At 35.1% G+C, this 18,973-nt stretch overlaps 1 protein-coding gene across 3 annotated transcripts in view; it reads left to right on the top strand.

The window, feature by feature from the left end:
• Positions 1-13,533, top strand: part of LOC145695121 (ESF1 homolog) — a 50,704-nt gene extending 37,171 nt beyond the window's left edge. For all 3 annotated transcript variants that reach the window (XM_081772043.1, XM_081772042.1, XM_081772044.1), the window contains exons 8-12: positions 2,256-2,539; positions 5,125-5,301; positions 6,894-7,046; positions 10,137-10,286; positions 13,378-13,533. In XM_081772043.1, coding sequence (XP_081628169.1) covers positions 2,256-2,539; positions 5,125-5,301; positions 6,894-7,046; positions 10,137-10,286; positions 13,378-13,512 — 899 coding nt within the window. In that variant the 3' untranslated portion in view covers positions 13,513-13,533. The remainder of the gene's footprint in view (positions 1-2,255; positions 2,540-5,124; positions 5,302-6,893; positions 7,047-10,136; positions 10,287-13,377) is intronic.
• The last annotated feature ends 5,440 nt before the right edge of the window (positions 13,534-18,973 follow it).

Below are 18,973 nucleotides of genomic sequence, written 5' to 3'. Positions count from 1 at the left end.
TTAATTCGTGCGGTTGGTACGCACACATTGAAGCTGTAGTACAAACACAAAATACATAAATACCTTAAGAAAAATATTGTCCATCGCTAGCCACCACTTTCGCCCATCTGTCAGGCAATGTACGGATTCCGTGGCGAAAGAAGTCCTCATCCTTGGAAGCGATCCAATCAGAGACCCATGTTCGATATCCTCTGAAGAAGTAAACCACTGTCCAATCAAATCGTTGTTCATGCAATCGAACAAGTAGTAGTCCGAAGGAGCAACGTCTGGTGAATACGGCGGGTGGGGTAAAACTTCCCATCCGACATTTTCTAAATAGGTTTTGACCGGTTTTGCGACATGTGGGCGAGCGTTATCATGTTGAACAATAAGTTTATCATGTCTGTTCTCCCATTCTGGTCGTGTTCTGGCCAGAGCTTGCTTCAAACGCATTAATTGTCGTCGATAACGTTCTCCATTCATAGTTTCACTCGGTTGCAGCAGCTCATAGTACACCACACCTTTCATATCCCACCATATGCACAGCATAACCTTTGCACAGTGAATATCTCGTTTTGGTTGTGATGGACCTGGTTCACCTGGTTTCACCCAGGCCTTTTTTCGTTTAGGGTTCTCGTAATGGATCCACTTCTCATCACCCGTAATAATTCGATGCAGAAACCCCTTTCTGCTCTGTCGTTGAAGCAGCAATTCGCAAATGGTTTTTCGTCTTTCAACGTCTCTGTCTTTCAATTCATGTGGAACCCAATGTGACATCTTTTGAATCATTCCCATGGCTTTCAAGCGTTTGGAGACTGTTGTTTGATCAACGCCTAATGCTGCTGCAAGTTGTTCCTGCGTTTGACACGAATCCTGCTCGAGCAATGCTGTCAATTCTTCGTCTTGAAATTTTTTTGGCTGTCCAGCTCGCTCTTGGTATGCCAAGCCGAAATCACCACTTCTAAACCGTGCAAACCACTTCTGACACGTTCGCTCAGCTAGAGCATGGTCACCATACACTTCCACCAAAATACGATGACTTTCAGTCGCACTTTTCTGCATGTTAAAGTAATGCAGCAGGACACCCCGCAAAAACACTTTATCAGGCACAAATTGCGCCATGTTCACTTAACTACAAACTGGTGTTGTTGACGCTTTAATCCACTGCCCTATACTACGAACGATACGCGATGACAGGGGTTCGCAACACATGTGTGGATACACGGAACTGTGGGACGCTCCGTTCGTTGCGCCATCTCTTGTCCACCCGCACGAATTAATTCCTAGACCAAATATATATATATATATATATATATAAAGAGTTTAAATAAATAAATGGTAAACCTCACCTTTGTATCCTGTGAGTATTTTTGGTTATTGTATGATATCGGTTCTTTTTGGAACCATCTTTATCGCTATTTCTCTTTATTGCATCAGCTTCTTTGTATAATCAGTTTCGAGTTATTTCCTGGGAAAATTTTAAGGAAACAAGAACACTTGAAAAGCAAATAAATTTGGTTATCCCTTATTACTGTCCGAAATTTTGTGAATGCTGTGGAAATATCAGTGAAGAATGTCCTTTTTTATTTTTTTGGACACCTATAAGATGGTGAAAAATGTGGTCGTCACTTTTAAAGACTTTCTGTGATTTTTTCTTATCGGAAGGAAAACCACTCTAGCTCCTTCCACTAACTTATCCGAAACACGTATAAAACACTTATCTTTATTGTGGCTTCTAATTTCTAAGTAGAAGTAACTATTAGAAATAAAATAGTGTAAATGGACATCTTTACGCATGTACTTTCCATTCAACTTCGTTGCGTTAATTCGGATTATCTGTTTGTTTTCGTGTGGAAACTAATAAGGAACAACCAAAAGTAAGTCTTTGTTTTTCGGTTGATTGTGTTTCCTTAATATTTTCCAGGGGAAAAAACTTTCGCATATAATTATATAAAGAAGTTAGTCCAACTAAGAGAAATGATACTGAAGAATGTTTTAAAGAGTACCGTTATTATACAGTAAGCAAAGCTTTTATTCATAAGTATTCAAATGAATTTATGTACAATAAGCACAGATTATATTCGGAACAAAACAATATAGATGTGAGGCATAAAGCATGAAGACAAAAAAATTGACCGTGTTGGTGGCCGCTAGATTAATCAGTAGTGCAACTCTCTGGTAAGCAGGAATTGTTTCTAGTTCCTGCCAATCGAACAGTCAGATTTGTGTTTTATTCAATCGAATTTTATTTTGTCAATAAATTTTGACACTTGCAGAAACAGCAACAGAGGAAGACAGTGCTAGTCAGGGAGAAGAGAAAGATCCCATTGCCAAGTACAAAACACTATTGCAGAGTATAGAGGAGAAGGAAAGAAAAAAGAAAGAACGAGATGTAGAGCTGGAGATCACTTGGGGAGTGGGTCTTAAAGAGAAAACGGAGGAATTGGTGAAGAAGAAAATCCGCGAAAAACAAACACTTACACCATTTGAACAGTTAATGGAAAAGAAAAAGGAGAAACGAAAACAGAAAAGGCAAGAGATGAAACAGAAATTGGATGAGGTTAGAATTTTTCATATATTTCACTAATACTTAACGAAAGTTAGAAATTAGTTTCGGAGAATTTAGCTATTGATTGCTTTACTGGTTAATTGCATTTTCACTTGTTTATGTAAACAACTTATGATTCAGTGAATCATTAATGTACAGGCCTGATAATTTTTGACCTTAAAAAAATTGCAGTTACTAGACTTCCAAACTATGCTGTACATAAGTGTCAAAAGTCTAATAGAACGGCTGTATCCTTTCGTGTATCGACAAACATCAAAGCAGAAACGGTAAGAAGTATCGAGAAGAGGTTTTCTGCAATCGATTCAGCGTTACAGAAATAGGTTCCATCTCCTCCCCTAACTATCTATTTAAACCTGAAGTGGTTCAAATTAGCCATTTCCGGTTTAAACTTGTATCGCCAAAGAACGAAGTTGTTTCTTGCAAACAATTCAGTGTCGCAAGAACATTTCATAACTATCCACAACACACTATCAAAACCAGAAGTGGTTCAAATTTACTACTACTACCGGTTTCAGTACTGATTTCCATTAAGAGCAAAGGTAAAAGATACCAAGAAGCAGTTTCTTTTGCAGTCGATTCAGGGTCCCAAGAATCGGTTACATCTTCTCTGTCAATCGTCTGTTCAAACCAGAAGTGGTTTAAATTAATCATTTCCGGTTTCACCGTCTATTATGGAACGAAAACTATAACAAATAGAAGTTTTTTGTAAACGGTGCAGCGTCTCAAGACAACATATCATAATTGTCTGCGACATCCTACGAAATCGGAAGTGGTTCAAATTTACTGTTTACTTTCTGTTTCAATACTGATTTCCACAGAATAAAAACGGTGAAAGATATCATCAAGAAGTATTTTTTGCAATCGATACAGCGTCCGAAGGTAGGCTCCATCTGCTTCGTTAACCTTCTATTCAAACCAGAAGTCGTTCAGATTAATCATTTCCGGTTTCATCGTTTATCGCCATAGAACAAGAACGGTAACAGACAGTGACAAACAATTTTCTGCAATCGATTCATCGTCTTAAGTGAACATAATATCACCACCAGCAATACTCTACAGAAACTAGAAGTTCTTGAAACACCTACTTTCGGTTTTAATAGTGATTTTCATAGAGTAAAATCGGTTAAATGTATCGAGAGTTTGTATCGATGTTTTTCTTTGCAATCGATTCAGTGTCTCAAGAATAGATTTCATCTCCTGTTGTTAATGTTCTATTCAGTCCAGAAGTAGTAGAAGTCAACTGTTTTCAGTTTCAACGTTGGTCTCCGTAGAACAAAAATGATAATAGATAGCGAGAAGTTTTTTGGATTCGATTCACTGTTTCAAGAGAACGTATCAAGATGATAAGTTTTTTAAAGTATTGATTTAGTACCGCAAGAATATGTTTCACTTCTGATTTTATTCCTTTATTGCAGCCGAAAGTGATAGCCATCAGTTAGCTCTCAATTAACTCATCATTTAGTCTATACAGTAAAAGTAGTAAGATATCTTTGATCTTATTTCTCTGTTCACATAGTTAGTGATGTAGTACTTCAAGTTTGAGTATTGAATTCGCATAGTTTGAAAGTCTACCGTAGTTTCACACTGTGAAACGAACCTTCTTCTTCTTCTTCTTCTTCTTCTTCTTCTTATTATTATTATTATTATTATTATTATTATTATTATTATTATTATTATTATTATTATTATTATTATTATTAATTATTTGACAAATTATAGTGTTGCTAATGATAATATGGTTAGTTCAGATATTCCGGTAGTTAATGCATTCATATACTCCTTAAAAGTACGTGTGTTGTTATATATATATATATATATATATATATATATATATATATATATATATATTGGCTCATTTTAATCTTTCCACGGAAATATCTCGAAAATGGTTGAAGATAAATGAACCAAACAAAAACTTAAATAAGACATGCCATGAGCCACATCGAGTGGTATTATCGCGGTCCCCCTAGGGCCGTCCTTCATGGGGGTCCAGAGCCCCACTTCAAAAGTATAAATGGAAACATGGGTCGAGTGATATCTCGTTCGATAGATCTTTAAAAACTAAAGAGCGTTGTGCAAAAGATTTTTCATCGGTCACGGCTTTCAAAATGGCCGCCAAGACATGGTGCCTTTACCAGCCAGGAAATAAGACATGTAATTTCAAGACTAAATGAAGAAGCTTCGTTTCATTGCTGACCATACCTGAAACACTTACTACTTTGATGTAGACTATCAAGCATATAAAGCTGGATGTCAGTTGATATGCATCAATCTTATTTCGAGCTTTTTTCGGTCTAAATCTTCTCAATGGTTCCTTTAAGCCTGTGTGTTTTAATTTTTGGTCACACAAGTGGCAGTTAGTGTGATAAGTCACACCGCTAAAAATTAAAGTTTCATCGCTTCAAACTAATGAAGAAAAGCTACATAATGTGCTGATCCTTGCGTACATTGGTTTACACTAAACTAGTCCTTTGTATTTCTTTGCGTCGTAGTTTGAAGCAAATAAAATAGTTAGATGTCATTTTTATATCTTGTTAATAGTTCTTGAGTAAAATTATTATGTTTCATTGTTTTAGGGAAATTCACAAAACGATGATCCTTATAGTGATGATGAACTTCCATCCGATGTTGATTTGAACGATCCATATTTTCAAGAAGAACTGAACGATAAACCTCAAAGCAAAAACTCTAAAAATAATAAACAACAAAAGAAGAGAACCGATTCAGATGACGAAGAAAGTAAACAGAAACAGGTAAAGATTCATGTAACTATATGCTGTGTAGATAGCATTGAGTTCTTGAAACGCATGTGTTAGTATCGTTTATTATAGGTCCGTAGAAGATAGATTGGAAAGTAAATTACAGTTTAATCTGGAATTAAAGAAAAAAAGTTATTTTTCTAATTTAGTTTATTTTTAAATGGATATTATTCGTACTTAATTTCAAATTTTTTAAATAGAAAAAACTATTATTTATTAATTTAACAATCTAATTGTCATTTATTATATGAATGTAGTTAGTGCCTAACTAATCTAATTTTGGGTGTCCAGTATTCTTACGTGCAAAAATCACGAGTTTTTAGATTAATCGGGGCTCAAACCGTAAAAGTTTTCACCCAGGGAATTTACATAAAGCTATAGATTGGTTGAATTAAATGTATAAACATCTATAAATTGATTAGTTAAATACAGAATAATTGTATATGATTGGTTTTCGTCCGAGGGGAACTATTTCGCTATGAAGAAGCGAAATTGCTGAAAACTAAGTTGGCAAATTCTAGCAAAAGTGTTGTTAATTTAATTAGTTAGTAGCTTATTTATCATTTCATTATTTGTCCGTGTATGTGTTGCGTATGCCTTGTTGAACGCTTTCCGCCTAATTTATCCGTGTATCAGCTGAATTCTAGTATAATTTAGGAACGATTTCGCTAAAATCACGTTCTTTCAAAGAAACCTTTTCTGAATTTGGCGTATTTTTTCTGATTATTTGCAAAAGAACGTGTATGAAACTGGTATATTCTTTTGCAAGTAGCTTTACTTTGTGTATTTTGTAAATTCTTCTAAATATTTTCAACTATTAGTGAACTTTTTTAAAAATAAGTTTCAGCTTTATTCTATTTTCGAAAACGAAAATATATACGTCATGAGCGCTGCCATTAGATGGCGTTGTTCGGTTAGCGAGACATGGCTATGCCTGATCATTTGGTCTTTTATATATACAGGGTGTCTCAAAAGTTCCCTGACATAGAGTAACTGTTATTATGAGAGTTACAACAAAATGTAAGAGAAAAAACCCTCTCCAAATATGATGTTTTCAATCTAAAGTGAAGGAAATTTTTAAATCGGACGAGCCGTTTGGGCTGTACACTCTTTATGAGCCCAATATTAAATGAAATTGCAACGTGCCATTTACCTGGACCGACAACATAAGTAAATGAAGTTACTGTTTGAAATGGGGGCTGGCCATCAACACGTTAGCCTAAAAGACAGTAAATTCATTCACTTATATCGTGCAGGTAAATGGCAACGTTGCATTTTCATTTAACATTAGGCTCATAAAGAGTATACAGCCCAATCGGTTCGTCCGATTTAAAAAATTCCTTCACTTTAGATTGAAAGCATCACATTTGGAGACGGTTTTCCCTCTTACATTTTGTTGTAACTCTGATAATAACAGGGTTATCCTACGTTAGGGGTCCTTTGAGATACCTTATATATATATATATATAAACTGTGTAGGATGAGAAAGAGAGTTTACTTTTCTGATATAAGTAGATTATTCGTTCTCTTTGTAACTAGGTACAACTAAATATATATATATATATATATATATATTTTTTTTGTAGGCGGAATTGCAGCTTTTATTAATGGATGATGAGGAAGACAATAAGAGTCATTTCAACTTGAAACATCTTGTTGAGGACGAAAAAGGTAAAAAGAAGAAGAAAAAGAAGAGGAAAGAAAAGGAAGAACAGAACAAGAAAGATGACGACTTTCAGGTATTGTGAGAGTATCAAATTTCAGTTGCTTTTCATTTTCACCAGTTTTGTTTTTAAGACTGCAAGGATATTTGAGGGTTCCACGTCAATTATTATTCTAACCATCTCCCCCACTCTAATTGTCATGTTACTTTCGTAATAGTGGGTTATTTAAAAAAGAAATTTGAAATGAACTATGCCCACAATCACCTGAGTTTGAGTCCTGGCGTGAATACATTGTGTAATACTAATTGATGTCACTTTAGTAGTTGTTACGCCACTTTTATAAGCTTCGTTTAAAGTTCCAAGATAATGCTTCGAGGCTCATGAAGACGATGATGTTAATGGTGAACGAAATGGTGGAATAAATAAAATTGGATAAAACGAAATAACTCCGAAAAAACACACGCATACTTTGGTGTTCATCACAATGTTCACTTGGCGCGAGTTAGGGTCGAACCAAAGACCCTATCAAGAGCTAAGCACTCTACCATTGAGGTACGACGGTCTCCAGAAATCTACAACAATTATATCATATGGTAGGGAGAGTGATTTATGGGTAGTTTTGATAAATGAGCTCAAACTGAGACATAATGTTGAAGAAATGTTCTTATTGTAATATGGTGAGTACATGGGAATTCGACTAAACTTTTCAGAACGCAGGTTTGCAAAATTTTATACCGGAAACAGTGTCCACGTTGTAGAATACAGAAGATACACATCAAAGAGAGTAACAGTAATTTGTAAACGCACGTACTTTATTTACTGCATTTAGGCATTCTAGTGGGGCAGATCCACGCATCACCGCCAGGGGACTTATGCAACAGTCAAACCATTTCTGTCAGGGTAAGTGAAAAATGGACAGCTGAATACCATGGAAGTAACTGAACATCACAAACAGAAGCAGGTGGACGTCTACAATAACATGTTGGTTTTTCACCAAAATTAGTCCTTACTAGATCGTGTTAGGACATGTAAATAGCTGATCTAAGCAGTAGGTTTTGCTTAGACGTTGGTGTAACTTACAAAATTAATAGAACTAAAGCTTTTGCCACATAAGCTTTCGTTACTTTTGTTGTGGATATTACTGGATCTTCCATTACAGCTGCTTCCTTCTAATGAAAATTTTAACGTGGAATTATATGAGCAGAAATTGACAAAATGCACCGGCAGTTGTGTGAAAAGCAAGCCATCTTTCGTCAATGGTATTCGTCTTAGATACCGAAGTTGAATATCTTAAATTTTGAAGTATTCCCACATTTTCTATATTTCCCTGACGTAACATGAACATACTACATAAGTTTTGCATAAAATCACTTTGCGAAAGATCAGATGATCGAAACAAAGATGCGCTCAAAACACCTTTTAGGATTTCAGTGCCTCTTAAGAGCCACGCTTTGTCCGGGATGGGATTAAAGAATCATGAGAATTGTAAGCAGAAATATTTTGCTGCAGACAGAGACTGTTTCGACTGAAGCAGGTATGTTTTCTCCATTACAAAACGGAAGTATGTGCGGTCAAAGCTCTGAAGCCTGCACCTTTGTTCAAATAACCTTGTTTATCAGTACTAAATTTATGTTCAATTGTTGTTTGGATTAGAAATTAACTTTTGTCTTTAAGTTGAATTCTACAGCGTGGAGCACGAAATGCATTTGAAATTTAGATTGCAAATTTATTTTTAAATATTACACATTTTTAAATATTACAATATTGCACATCATTCCGTACAGAATAGTGTCCCCATGGAAAGTTTTTTCCAAGGTATCACATGTTAAATATAGCCCCCGTTTTGCCGAAATGAAGGCGAGTGTACATGTTTTTTATCACTTTGCGGTACAGGCCTTCGTGAATATCACGATATTTGACTCTTATTTCCACAATGTTTGCTGCCGTGAACGGGAAATATTTTTCCTATGAAGAGCCTCACAGAAAAAAGTCGCACAGATTTAAATTTAGTTAAAAGCGACTAAAAGAAATCTCCATTGTGTCGGCCGGATGTCGATTGGAAATCACAAGATAATCCAAAACTATTTAAAATAACCAATATCAGTAGTATTGCAGAAACCATTGAGTGTCTTATCAGAAGATCAATTAAGAGTGACTGGAGTCCAAAGCATTTTGAAGCACATCCAAATATCGCTTAAGCTTGGCATGCTTATGTTATAGTTTAACTAATTTTTCCATTGAAAGTAATTTTATTTTACTGCACCTTTGTTTCGTGCAGTAAAAACCGTGCTGTGAATTAAGTGTATCTTTGAAAAACACTCATATTATCAATCCATGACTAGATAAAGCTAACCACGCACGGTAACTTTATTCCTATGCTTCGTTGCCCTAAACCGAATATTTTGATTTACAGTCTCACTCACATTAAAATGAGCCTCGTCAGAAAAGCCTGTGTATTCAAGAACATAATTTTCTCTCCTGCGTAATTTGCAGCCTTTTCCATTTCTGAGGTTCGGATAACTTGCGTAATACAGAGATTTTCTACTTACAGATACAGCGTGAGATCACCGTATAGCACACCTTGAATTGAACCGCTGGAAGTGCTCATTTCTTGTGTAGACCTTCCTGGGCTAGGTGTCATGGCAACTGGAAAAACCGTAATGTAGTTTTTTTTTTTTTTTCTCACTGCCTTCTTCTTCGAACATGTGGTACAAATGTAGGATAGTGTCTCATGAAGCCCATGAAATGAGCTCGACATTTTTGTTAAGTACTTACGTTTTTCGTTTCTGCACGTAACAAGACAACTTTACGCGCTGCACTGCAGACAAAGGACCGTGCTCAGCCATGGCTACCCACTAACTGGCGGGAATGGAATCATTTACTTGACCACGCCTAAGGATAGGGTGTCTTATTGGTATTTTCAAGAACTATAAACCGCGCTTGTGTAGTGTTAAACGCTGACTACAGCTCACTTTTTTTTCCGTCTAAATTTCAAATGTGACAACTATTCTTACGACACCATATAGATTTTATTTTGTGGTAGTATTATACATTTAGAATCTAACTGGTGTAATAGTATATTTAGATATCCTCTCTCCTTCAAATAAAATAAAATAAGTCTAATCAATATTTATTTATTTATATTTTCTCTATTTTTCTTTGTAGATCAATGTACAAGATCCAAGATTCTCAGCTCTCTATTCTTCGCATCATTATAACATTGATCCAGCCGATCCTCACTATCATAAGACAAAAGGCATGGAGGCTATTGTATCAGAAAAATTGCGCAGAAGGCGTGAAGGTGATGCAGAAGAGGTATGTAAACAAAAGTTTTGTCTAATTCGTCCGAAACTTAAAGGAATGTTAATTTTGTAAAGTAACCCTTATGTCAGGTTGATCTTGTGAATGTCAGACATCGATGTCAGTCATGTTCATATGTTACTGTTCTCTATTTTATTTTTCGCTAAATCCCTGGATTTTGGAACTAGGAAAGCAAACTGGTTGTTTTTTGATGACAGTTCATTTTCACGCGTTATATCCTTCCTTGTTGTTAAATATGGATCTAGGAAGTACCAGGTGACAAAATTTTTGCTCGCTGTAACATTTGCGTCTTTCTGCTGGATAACATGGGACGGCATGTTGTAACAAGTCGTATGAAAGGGAAGAAGCATATGCAGATGGCCGCGTCCATCTCAATGTCGGGAATAGTTAATTCCTTTGTGATGGAACGTCATCTTGTTTGTACCTCATTTGTACAAAAATACAAAGGGCTGTGGTATTCCCCTTATGGGCAATAAAGGTAGTTTACATTCTCATCACCTTCTTCCCCTACACTGTTTTTATAAATCATTCATACAAAACACATAAGACATTTTAAAAACACAAACCGGTCTGTGTCGTACCAGGGTATTATATAGAACATATAGAACACAAATCTTAACACCTGATGCATAAAATATTACAGACACCTATACAGACCATTCAATATATGTATCCAATAACAAAAATTTCAGTAATGTAGTGTTTGAACAATAAAATACATTCTTCATTCCATCGCTCATAACATATTAACATAACGATAAAACTCATTTAATTATAATAATATAAATAACCGTTCAAAATTTCAATAGACAGTTTAATAGTAAATTAATAAATCTACTCTGTGTAAAATAGGAATCAGACATTTCTTAAAAACAGGAAACATTGACTTTGTCACAACCCCCTTTGAGCCTATCACTACAGGTATTACCTCAACCTGTAGAAACATTTTTCAGTGTACCATATTTTAGTATTTTTTTTTCTTTTAGTAATTACTTTCCTCGCAACGCAAGATGGCATCAATTATAAATCTTTTATTATCTTTTTCAATTACCAAATTGGTTATTTCAATTCATTGCCCAAATGTAAACTTTAAATTTCTGCGTATCTTCAGATATTACGATGTCGCCAAATGAAATACTTGGAATAGGAAGCTGAGGATTACATACTTTCCATGAAACATTTATAATTGTAGTTGAGGTAACGGACTAGAGAATCGTTGAATTTCTAAGAGTTCTGTATACCTTATTTAAGGATATTTACCATAGGGACTCAGAAAAATTTTTAGTGAAGCTTTGCTCTGTGTTGGCTTTAAAATAATAGTATTGCTACATATGAACGGTTGTATATTCAGGATGTCAGAAAGGATAAGAAAGTTCTCAGCTCTCCGAGGTATCAGATCGTGACAAGCATGTTGGAAGAAGGTAAAATGCTTATTCGTAAACTTGGATTTTTTAAATCATTACTTCACATTCTTCCAGTTCACATATGCGAATTTATATGGAAAATGAAGAAAATATTTCTGTGAAAAACAGTGCCATTAAGAAATGTCAATCAATAAGAGATATGAACATTTTGAATTTTCACCGAAATTACGGAAAGTGTCTATAGAAATTTGTTCTTAAAGTTCTCGAGAAGTCATCGTTAAAGTATAAATTGGCTAGAGCTATTTTATCTTTGAATCCAAGTATTTATGCAGAATCTGATGTTGGAGTGAATCGCTTAAAGTCTCTTTCAGCCGAACTAGTTGAAAATAATAGATGGCAATAGATCAGATAGAGGTATGAGTCAATTCAAATAGTTGTGTTCGAATTCAAGGTAATCATGAGTCAGTATTCTAGAACTGGTTAGCTTTTGGATGAGTTTGCTAAAGAATTTGGATACTTCAGAATACAATGATCTTAAAGATATTGTTAAAATGGTCTTTGTCTCTCTCTCTCTTTTTATCTCAGTATCTATATCTATCTATCTATCTATCTATCTATCTATCTATCTATCTATCTATATATATATATATATATATATATATATATATATATATATATATATATATATATATATATATATATATATATATATATATATATATATAATATGCAAAATTATTTATATGTAACGAAACTTACAGATTAAAGTTCCAGGGAAAATTTTTAATATCCTGCTTTGTGGGGGAATTTTTATTAGGCAAGTATTCTGTAATTTCATAATAAACTTCATTATATTTGTTTTTATATTAGTAGTTATTCTAGTTGATCAGGGAAATGTAAATAACTTATGTATCATCGTTGTCATGTTCTCTTGGTCTTGATTTTTCATGAACGTTGTGTGGCTAATTACATATCAGGAGAAATTTCAAAAGATGTTCTTGAAAACCGGGAAACTTTTCTCTGTGACTTTTGTAGACATCCTGCATAATTAAGACATGCTCAGTTGATTCATTAGGTATTAATGGAAACGTTCGCGGCGAGGCTACCGTATATACTTGAATATAAGACTTACCCCCAGTTCTAAAGTTCAAAGTTGTGCCAATTTCGGGTATTCAGTTCTAAGATGCATCCTAAATATTCAATGAAGCAACTTCGTATGCGATTGCAAGACGCACCCCGCATTTTATACCTGCAATTTTGGCAGAAAAAGTGTGTCTTAGATTCGAGTATATACGATATTTGTTCCTGTCACAGAAAGACTAATAGCCGATACATATTATTTATAAAAATGCTTCCAATACAAAAACACACAAAAGTACGACTTATAAATAAGAGAGGAGGTAATAAAATATACATCAAGTTAGCGGCGATCCTTGTAAACTTGTCCAAAATGCTTTACATCAGGTCATGTAGTATTGCCAAATTGTGTGTAATTTTCTTACTGTACACAGTATTCGCTACATGGCATTTGTATCTTCGTCAGTAACTTATTACTCAATTGTAACATTACCTTCGCAATTGATGGTAATTTTCCTCATTCCAGCTATTAGATATTTGAAGAGCATTTTAAACTACGCTAATTAAAGTACGACTTAATTTTAGTGTATTGAATTAAAAGTATACATTTTGTGTATTAATCATGATTTTATTTTGTATTTCAGCCTTCTGCGAAAATAAGAAAGGCAGAAGAAGACTTTGTAAACAAAGGAAAGAAGGATTTAGAGCTGTCATTACTTGTAAAATCTGTCAAAAGTAGAACAGAAAAGATGAATAAAAAAGTTAAGGGTATGAAATAAAAATGTATGTACTAAAATTAACGATTCAGATATTTCTTTTCACATATTGCTGAAATATCCTTTATTTTATTTATTTTCTTTTATTTTTATTTTTCACCATATTACTAACTAGGCGCCATCGCATCCCACTTCATACATTTTTGTTTCCCACTTCATATTGTAAGAAGCTCCTTACGAGTCTTTCAGTTTGTACGAAGCCGTAAAGGTTACGGACGTACGTCTCTGTGTGCGAGTGCTATTACCAGATTCCCTGAATCTAAAGTTATTGCCTTATCCACCAGTTAACAGCTATCTTTCCAAAAGAATATTCCTCTGGAAGATTGATAGAACCTCTAATTACAAATAATTAACTTCACCAAGGGTTGTTTATGGCCAGATCGGTTTAAGATTCTCCTCTCTCCCTTATTTCCTTTAACTTACTCAAGGGAGGCAGATAGAGAAGATGAGTTAAATATCTCTTAATCCTTTAAATACCCTCGTACAACCTATTCTGTCGACCAATTCTAAATCAACCAATTTATTCACCCTGTTTGCAAGAACTTAGGGGAGTTCTTACTACAACTAGCATACAGACTCAAATTATAATTAAAACTCATCAAATTTCCTCTTTTAGATATCTTTATTTCAATAACGTACGAACGATAGTTGAGAAAATAGTTTACGATCTCTAGATAAAATATTTATCTGTCTCTATTTGCCCTCCCGGAGACAGAGAGGGACTTAAGTATATCTTTATCCTAATCCCTAAAGAATAGGGGATTAGTCCCTACTATAATGGATCTAAGATTCCTACTAAAGTCATTAATACAAGATTACATAAACTAATACTCTAAATCATCAGGTTCACTCAGGAAGCGTTCTCTTACAAGCTGATGAAGTGACCCAATTTACTGTTCTAAAGGTGCCTTCACCACTTATCCAGCACCTGGCCTAAACCTAAGCGAGGAAAAGTCCGGAACCAGACCTCCTCAAGAAGGATTCTATCTAACAAAATTTTACTAGGATTAGGTTCAGTGAGGATAAAGGAATAGACCCCAATAAGAGGCCTTTCTAGATCAGCACTCAGATCTATAAGTATAGGTTAAGTTTCACCCGTTCCAGTCCCCTAGCATTTTAGAGCGGAATAAAATGTGTTTTTACAAATCAATCTATCGGCCTGGTCTTATATAGCCAGACGTCGGTCGGACTCGAACCCGGAGCCCTCCAATTCAAAATCAATAAGCCTATCCACTGGACCCAATCTAGGAGCCCAGGCAAACTCTAAAGTAAACTACAAACACTAAATATCCTAAATAAAATGCTTAAAGAGAAATCGCGAGCTAAAACATTATCCAAATTAAAATATAATTATTTAGTTTCTTAGATTGAGATGTAAAACAAATAAAGCTCTAAGCTACCCCGTGGACTCACTTGCCCACTCGCTATACTATACATGAACTTTTCAGCTTATTTCGAAAATACTCTAACGACAGTCATCATTTAGACTGTTCTAACTAAGGAACTCCCATCCCCTGAAATGGAACCAGAGAAGGACAAAACTGCTTCTCCCGCTATTCGAAGCACTAAATGGTTCCCCGCCTCAAGAGAATGCCTTCTATATATATGAGAGGTTTGGAAAGATATCCAACTGTTTTCTAGCAAAACTACCTATTGACCCATATAGATGGCATAGGCGGAATAAAAGAAAACGAAAGTAAAATAAGGTCTCCGCTCCCCTCTGTTTGTATCCTAAACGTTGCTGGCAACGGACAATGTTTCCAACTAACATTCGTTATCTATAAAAGAGGAAGATTTTTTTATGCTGCAAAAGGAATATGCTAGATTAATATATGGATTATACATAGTAAATACAAGATATCTTACATGAAATAGTAATAATAATAATATATATATACATACCATATAACATTTTACCTTTGAAACCAGCGCTGGTTTATCTTACACCTATATTGTAATTACAAATATACAAGAATATATTCATGTTTATGTATATATATAGTTACCTTAGAATTTATATGAATAATAATAATTATAATAATAGAAATATATAAGAAACTAGCAAGTGGCCCTGAAGGGGTCCCTTGCAATATATCACGTTCAGTATCTTTGTTTGAATAAAATTGAAGCTGAATAGATGCAAAGTGAACTAAGTTACCACAAATCACTCTAAAAATTAACCCATTTGCTCTGGAGCCACTGACCAGAGAACATAAACGTTGAACGTTCCGACATAGCTGCAAAAAGTAAAAATAAATAAATAAATAAATAAATAAAAAATAAAAAATGGATGTGGTTGGGTTTGACTCATACTCATGGTCATTAAAAATACTATAACCACACGCCTTAAACCTCTCGACTACGATTTGTCTATAACTTATTCAATTTCTATACTGCTCTCCCATTATAGCAACTTTATACGAATGTTTTACTTTCCTTATTTTGAGAAGTTGAAGATGTGGGTCGGAACGCTTACGTTTAGGTTAGGCCTGGTCAATACGTTTTGCAAAGGGGCCCAGGTTATCTCTGGCACAGCACAGGCGCGAGAAGGGAGAATGTGTGTAAGAGAGAGAAGTAATCAGTAAGAGATAAAGATGGATAGAGAAAGAAGAAAGAGAAACAAAGAAATGATAAATGTTAAGAAAGACATGAGGGAAAGATAAATGAAGACATGCACACTAGATTCACATTATGGTAAAGAACGCACACACTGTTTACTCGGATTCTTGTCAGTGCCTAGTATCAAAATTATTTCCACGTTTTCAACTTCTCTGTAATAAGGAAAGAAAAACATCCGTATAAACTTGCTATAATGGGAGCACTATAGAAATTGAATAAATTATATCATATTTAACAAAGAAATCGTAGTCGAGAAGTTTAAGGCGTGTGGTATTGGTATTTTTGACATTTATTCCGAAGTTGGTCGTCCACCGGGTTTTGGACAAAGAGCGTAATAACAGCTACGAAAATTTTAAAATCATCAATTTTTAGGACCGCTTTAAAATAATATAATGGAGTAGGGGAGCGGAAGGTTAGCTTATGGTTAGGAAAGGTTAGACCCATTTTGTTATAATTAGTAGTGTAATTTCTCGTCTCTGAGTAGGGATACCAATGAGGACCTCTGTAATTTGCAGCCATGTTCAGAATACAAATGCTCGTTACTTTCCCACAATCCAATCATACCGTAACCTTACGCAAGTAGTTCCCTCCGCTTGCCAAATAGTTCAATGTGTATAACTGGTCATAAAGAAAAATAAACACAACTTCCGCTCTTCTTACATAATATCAAGCCCAAAAAGAGCAAATTATGTATTTCTTCCTGGTAAATTTTCAAGATTTTGCTAGAAATGGACGACCAACTTTGGAACTTAATGCTTATTTTTAATGATCATGTGTATGACTTCAATTTTTGTTCTTTACTAATTGTAAATAGCATTTACATTCAAAGTAAGATGAATTATGGTGGTATTTGTTCGAATATTCTTCTCTTTCGAAATGAAGAGAAGATTAAAAACAATACGCAAAGACAAAAAAGTATTATCAGTACTAAACATTATAAATCATAATTGCTACGAAGGACTAAAACGAATAGCTGAGCTGTGAATACCAGGACTTCCAATTGTAGCCAAACTATGTTAAGAACCACTGTGTTCAATAGTCCCCAACGGGCTCGAACCAACGTCCTCTCGCACCAAGACGACCAAGATGTTCGTTGAAGTAACAACTATACAGTGAAGGTGAATATTTATTATTATTATTATTTCATTATTATTATTATTATTATTAGCTTACTTTTGAATTTGCACGGCGAAATTACTGTATAATACGTTATCATTTTTGTAATTTTCTTGTATTGTATGTTATTTATTAGTGGGCACTAAATTGTCTCCAGGTCATCGAGCAAATTAATTTCGGCGTGCATTTTGGTGTAAATATCATTACAGGAAGAACATTACCGGTTCGTTCCAATCATCAGGGCTGAACTTAGCAATATTTGGTTTATAATTTTACGTGATAAGATAGCGTAGAGGTAACGTGCTGGACTTGTGAGTAACACAGCTGATTAACATAGGTTCAGATCCTTTTCGAGTCAGATTTTTTTACAAAGCAATTGTGAAGAACCGAAGAGTGACTTCTCATACTAAAAAGCAATCCTTAAGAAGGTGAAGCAAAAACCTGTATCATGATGGAGACGATTTTCGAATGTTGATTGGGAAAGGGCAAGGGAATTACCAGGATATTCCAAACACTTCATTGATCTGCAGTATACACTTTTCGTGTTATCGTTTTCAGAAAGAAACACTACACCATTTGTTAAACAAACTTTGGGTAGAGCAATCAGTAGAGTATTGGTATCGTGCTAGACTTCCAAATGGAAAATCTCGATTCGATTCCCCGTTAGGTAGTATAATATTTTCGTATAAAATAATAGCTGGAAACAGAGATCCATCTACGGTTGGAGAACTTACAAGGCATCACTGGCGAGAATCCGAGTAAATAGTGTGTGCGTTCTTCATCGTACACTGTAATAACAAGTAGGTTTTCTATTTATATTCGTCATTCTCTTTCTCTCTGTTTTTCTTGACGTTTCTATATTATGTCTTTGCATCTTTCTCTTCTCTTTTCTCTCTCTTTCTTTCTCACACATACTTCATGTGCATGTGCGTGTTCTAAAGTTAAAACCGAGCCAGAGCCCGATCGACCCGGTCTGGAAAATCTGGTTAACTGGGAATTTCGGCGTCGTGTTTTTCGTGCTTTGGGAATAACATCTGCAGTCCTAATCAACTCTGAAAGAACTACTGTTTCAACACAAGGAAATAAAAAAAAAAAATCTTTTTGTTTATCCTCCAGGTTACCGAGTCTCAATCGAATCAGCGTGTCACTACGGCTTCGAATCCTCGACTGAGTGGTGGTCCAAAAACTAACCTACATCACCCGACTGACGCGATGACCCGTTTCAGCTCTAACATGTTCATTTGGCGTGGGAGTCCCGGCTTCGATTCGCGGCGGGAGCTCGTGTACCATGTGAAACGTAGGCAATAATGTGAAACTATCTGGTTGAAATTACTTACCGGGTTATTGTATTGATAAAACTGTACAAAGGAGGACAGTGACAAATCAACGCTCTGGAACGAAACCACTGCTGCTTTCTTCCATGCTAAATGGTTACAAAAGAGAACGCAGTAGGTAACTGAATGTCGGTATATACAAGGGTATCACTTAAAATATTTCAAGGTTATGTTCTATGACGTCACAACTTGGGACTTGACGTCCCATTTTCAGTAAAACACACACACAGAGGATTAGACGAAGAACCTAGTGCGTTGATAAAAGACAGATAACATAACAAAACCACTGATAGCAGATTTGATTTTGCAGACACACACTCCCGAACTCATAACTCGTACCCAGTACCAATCTTTTGCTCAACCTGTTTCTCTCAATCGCCGCTCCGACATTCGTT

Source organism: Thermobia domestica, chromosome 9 (assembly GCF_964235325.1).
Source record: "Thermobia domestica chromosome 9, izTheDome1.hap1.1, whole genome shotgun sequence".
In the NCBI taxonomy this organism is placed as follows: domain Eukaryota; kingdom Metazoa; phylum Arthropoda; class Insecta; order Zygentoma; family Lepismatidae; genus Thermobia; species Thermobia domestica.
This window is presented reverse-complemented; position numbering and strand designations above follow the sequence as displayed.